At 30.6% G+C, this 5205-nt stretch overlaps 1 protein-coding gene across 2 annotated transcripts; it reads left to right on the top strand.

The window, feature by feature from the left end:
• Positions 1-858: 858 nt before the first annotated feature.
• On the top strand, positions 859-2649 carry LOC114370243 (ethylene-responsive transcription factor ERF110-like). 2 transcript variants are annotated; one of them, XM_028327539.1, is made up of 2 exons: positions 859-1111; positions 1421-2649. In XM_028327539.1, the coding sequence occupies exon 2, from the start codon at positions 1645-1647 to the stop codon at positions 2464-2466; it is 822 nt and encodes a 273-aa protein (XP_028183340.1). In that variant the 5' UTR covers positions 859-1111; positions 1421-1644; the 3' UTR covers positions 2467-2649. The 2 variants fall into 2 exon arrangements, with proteins under 2 accessions (XP_028183340.1, XP_028183341.1); XM_028327540.1 differs by lacking the exon at positions 859-1111 and adding an exon at positions 1143-1343.
• Positions 2650-5205: the final 2556 nt, after the last annotated feature.

Genomic DNA, 5205 nt, shown 5'->3' with positions numbered 1-5205 from the left:
AATCACACACACACATATATATATACAAAGAAATTAAATTAATAAATTAATAACTTAATTATATCATTGTAACTTATAGCAACAATTAAATTATTAATAATATATAAAATGTAAATTTATCAATTCAACTATTAAATTATAACTTTATCTAGTTTGATTATTTGTGCCAATTTTTTTTTTCAAAATTGAATGATAATAAAAATGTAATGAAATAATTTATATTTTAGTTTATTTTGAAAAAATAATATATGAATGAAATATTAAATAATTTTATTTTAAAAAAAATTGTATATATAATTGATGTAAAAATAAATTTAAAATTAATAATAAAATTTAAAATAAAATTATGTATTAAATGATTGCAATATATGAAACGTATATGCTATCTAGTAATTAGGCATTTTTTTATTAGAGAGAAGATTAAATATTGATCGTTAGTTCTTTTTATAAATGGTTAAGACTAAAATGTATAAGTTATGTGATTTTTTTTTTTTAAAAAAATGACTCCCTAAATAGTTATAAGGTTCAGATTTACTTTTCTTATTCTTATATAAAAATAATTTTCTCATTAAATAATTCTTGTTTGTATATATAAACTTCAGCAGTGATTCCCAACCTAATCTACAGCAGTTCAGAGCTTAAGCCTTATCTCATATTTAAGCAAATCATTAGTGATCGAGTTGTGACTTATTAATCCCGAGTTTATTTTGTGCTTTGTTTTTCAACCAGACCTTCCTTCAGTTAACTATGGGCTAATCATAATTCAGGGAGCCCGAAAATTATTAAAGTATATATATATATATATATATATATATATATATATATATATATATATATATATATATATATATATATCTGCTCTTTGTTTATTTTTACTGGACATAATATTCAACTCAAAGATGATCACTGTTTCTTTGTTTCTGTATATCTCAAAAAGGAAACCGACAACTCAAAGGATTTGCAGAAAGTGCAGCTAGTTAGTTCCATTTTGCATCCTCCCTCCCTCCATTAAATTTCAGTCAAAACAAAACCTCTTTTAGGTGTGAAATTCCACAAGCCAAAATCATCTCCGAGACACCAACAACCGCAACCACATATTCTTTATTTATTGGTACAGTCTTTATTTATTTTTTCATTTTTGATTAACATATATTTCTTTTTAGAAGAATCAAAGGTAGAGCAGAACCTAGAATATTTAAAAAAAGAAATTGTATGAGAAATAGAAGGTAGTGGTAGTGGAGTATGTGTGTGTGTTAATTATGTGTATGCATGGTGGAAGCTAGAGTAATAGAGGCGCAACAAGATCACTGTTGTTGTGGGGGCTATAGCCAGCTCCTCATCATGTTCGATTTCTCTTACTCATCTTCTTACACACACATATATATATATATATAATAACGTGTTTCAGTTTCTTTCTCAGAAGTGGATCAATACATAAAAAAGGTTAATTAGTAAAGTCACACGTGCTTTCTAACGGTGGCGCACCAGAGGGGTTTAGGTTCAGGTTCGGGGAAGTTCTTGGCGGCGGAACAAGGCGGCGATGAGGAAACGGAAGAGAGTACTGTAGGTTCGGTTCCGAGCCATGTGGTCTCTGCAGCTTCGGCCCAAACCAATAATCAGTGGGTCCCGGCAAGTGGTTCTCCAATGATGTCACGTTTTATGAATGCTCCTTCCTCTCCAGGATTGTCTCCTCTGTTTGGCGTTGGCCACAAGAGAGCCCGTGAAGACGACACGGGTGCGGGTGCAAGTGTGGGTCTTGGTGTTGTTGCAGCAGCTTCTTCACAAACACAAGGGAATGAAAGTGGCGGCGGCGAGAGGAGGAGGAGATACAGAGGAGTGAGGCAGAGGCCGTGGGGGAAATGGGCGGCGGAGATTCGCGATCCTCACAAAGCGGCGAGAGTGTGGCTTGGGACATTCGACACTGCCGAGGCTGCAGCCAGAGCTTACGATGAAGCCGCATTGAGGTTCAGAGGTAACAGAGCCAAACTTAATTTCCCCGAAAATGTTGTACAGGTTCAACCTCCTCCTCCGCTTCCAAATTTACCGGCAAGTGCGGTTGCTGGTTCCGGTTCCGGTTCGGTTGTGACAGGTTTTGCGCCGACGGTGATGCAGGGGACGCGGTTTCAGGACTCCTCTGATTTTCTGAGAGACTATTGGGGGTATTCTCAGCTGCTGAGGAGTACAGGGGAGTTCCATGGACTCGACCACTGGTTCTTTGATTCGCAAATGGCAGCGTTTCAATCTTCTTTGCCGTCTTCGTTGTTGCCATCACCGCCGCCGCCGGCGTTTCTGCCTTCCTCTGCTTCGTATCCTCTGTTTTCTTCTAGCCAGCAAATGGGGATTTTCCGGCCGCCGGGAGAGCAGGGTCACGGCGGAGAAGACGGTGGTAGCGGGTCGGGGTTCACAGAGCTTCTACCTTCGACTTGGTCAGATACCAGTGGCTATCCTCCTCCACCACCTGGTTGACATGGAAATTGGAATACACAGCTTTTTTTTTTTTTCTTTTTTATACTATTTTTTCTCTTTCTTCGGTTAAAGAAAGAACAAGGTTTTTTTTTTCTTACTTTATTTTATTTTAATTAATCCGTTTTTGTTTTTAAAATTACTTGGAGTTCAGTTTGCTGAATTTTTATGTGGTTTTGGGTTAAACTATTATTTGCAGGTGTTATTTAAATAAAATTATTTGAAGAGTGTGGGGGAGGTTGGATGCATGAAAAAGGGAGGGTTAGAGGTATTAGATAGGAATTCAAATTGAGTTTAAGTGGTACAAGGCAGCACTTTGAAGCCTAGTTTAGAGATAAAGACAAAACAGCATTTAGGTTGGAAGCTGAGTTTATTCCAAATTCTCAACTCAATCGATTTGATTTTGATGTTAACTTTTTGTCAACGATCCACGCAAAGGTGAAGAAACCAATATCTTTTACAAAACCTGTTCCCAATAAACCAACTTTATTTCCTCCGTTTTTATTATAAAAATTTGGAAATATATCAAATTTTTTTTTTATATAAAAAGTAAGAAATATAATAAAATAATTACAAAAAATATTTTATTTTTTTATTTTTACTCCACAATAATAAATACATATATGTAAATTAATTTTATATATATGTATATATGTGTGTGTGTATTGCATTCTAACAAGTATTCTACAACATCTTCTAAGATGCATTAACCCAGGAGACACTATCCTTCACCAAATGCAATAAAATAAAATACGAATTGAGAATGTATTAGTTACTTGTAGGAAATGTGTTAAGAATAGAAGTTGGAGTCTAGTACTGTCAATAATTAAACTCGTTATTATCATTGGCCTCAGTTTTCAATAGTTTTGTGCAAAAATCTTATGCTATGGACAATTATATTAACAATAGTTCGAAATCCTCATTTATTTATGATAGCTTCTATTTAGTGAATGAATTGACACAAAAAAGAGAACAATTTGAATGGAACAACCTTTCCATACGAATCCTGATTAAGTGATTTTTAATTTTATTTTGAGCGAGGGTGATTAAGTGGTTATTAATTAAAGTCGATAGTAGATAGAATAATGCAATTATTCTCTGTCATTAATTAAACAACCTAGCTCGCCTCCAAAGCCATTAAATTGACAGCTGGATAAACCAGCAGTGGTTAGTTAACATGAAATCAAGACATTCTTATATTTGATAAGAATAAATTAATAGTTAAGGATAAAGATTAGTTGACATTATTTAGAAGATAAAAAATATATACTGTATTTGTTAGTATGAAGATTTTTATTTTGTCAATTAAATAGAATAATTCTAAATCATTTTATAATATTTTTATTAATTCTTTACTTGTTTTGTTTGGTAAATTTTAAATATATATATATATATATATATATATATATATATATATTTAAGATATTAAATATACTTAATTTTATTAAAAAAATTTATAAAATACTAGGAAGAATTGTAAAACAAAAATTATAAGATATAAACATTACTCATATAAATATAAACTTTAAAAGAATCATTACAGAAGTCAGTAACTTTATCATCACAACAATCAAATAATAATGTAAAAAATATTTACACTAATCAGTATTTTTTTTAAGTTTATATTTATAAAAATTAATATAAAAAAATTCAATATAAACTAATGTTATCAAGAATATAAATTCAATATAAAAATTAAGTTATACAGAATATCAAGAATATTGAATACTTACCATTATTTTTTTTTGTATTAGTATTATTATATATTCATATAATTTAACTAATGTTATCTTACTTTTCTTATAGCGCTATTCGTCATTCGTTCATCTCATCTCATGCGGTATAAAACAATATATTAGTCTCGGATATAGCCACGCTACGCAGAACTATATGACATGCATGCTTTTACCATAATTATTTTATATTTATGTAATTTTTATTTTTAAATTTAACTAATATCATCTTACGTTTTCTGATATCATTGAGGTATAAAGGAATAATAGTCTCGAACATTTCTGATAGTTCTACAGAATTTTACTAAATATATAATCAATTTGACATAGTTTTGGTTGGACTTTGGACTCTGAATAACGTAAAGTTTGCTACGTTTCAAGGCGTCCTGTTGAATAGATCAAAATTAATTTGGATTTTTGACAAATTTTGGACCAACGTCATAAGGAGATTATTGCTGAAAAAATTGTTGAGCTATTACGGAAATCGACTTTAAAAATGGGAATTATTAATTCAATCCCTGCGTTTCTGACTTAATATGAAGCCAACATGACAACATGCATATGTTGGCAAGCTATGACTTTATCTGAGTTTATTTTAAAACATAAAGTTTATATATATAAGCAAGGTTATATTTTTTGTTAAAAATTAACAATTACAGTTATAATATTTTTTTTTGTTAAAGTTAAAGTAAACTAGTCATATAATTAATTAGGTGAAGTGCTTACGTGGTGGGTGCCGTGAGAAATATACTCTTTAAAAGATTAGGCTTCATTGGAAGAGAAAGAAAAGAGAAAAAAAAAATCTTCACGTAATGCCTTATAAAAATTTGATGAGAAAATAAAGTAAGTTAAAGTGTGCTTGAATTTTTTAAAAAACTTATAAACTAGTTGGTAGTTTATAAGCTAAAAATTAAAATTTGAAAAACTGAAATTTTTTAAATAACTGGTTAAAAATTACTAAATGTATGGAAAGTTGATGTAAAATTAGTTTAACTTAATTAATGATTTT

Source organism: Glycine soja, chromosome 10 (assembly GCF_004193775.1).
Source record: "Glycine soja cultivar W05 chromosome 10, ASM419377v2, whole genome shotgun sequence".
Classification (NCBI taxonomy): domain Eukaryota; kingdom Viridiplantae; phylum Streptophyta; class Magnoliopsida; order Fabales; family Fabaceae; genus Glycine; species Glycine soja.
This window is presented reverse-complemented; position numbering and strand designations above follow the sequence as displayed.

Excerpts from the sequence above, each read along its gene's own strand:
- LOC114370243 (XM_028327539.1), top strand. The coding sequence starts at position 1,645 with ATGATGTCACGTTTTATGAATGCTCCTTCCTCTCCAGGATTGTCTCCT.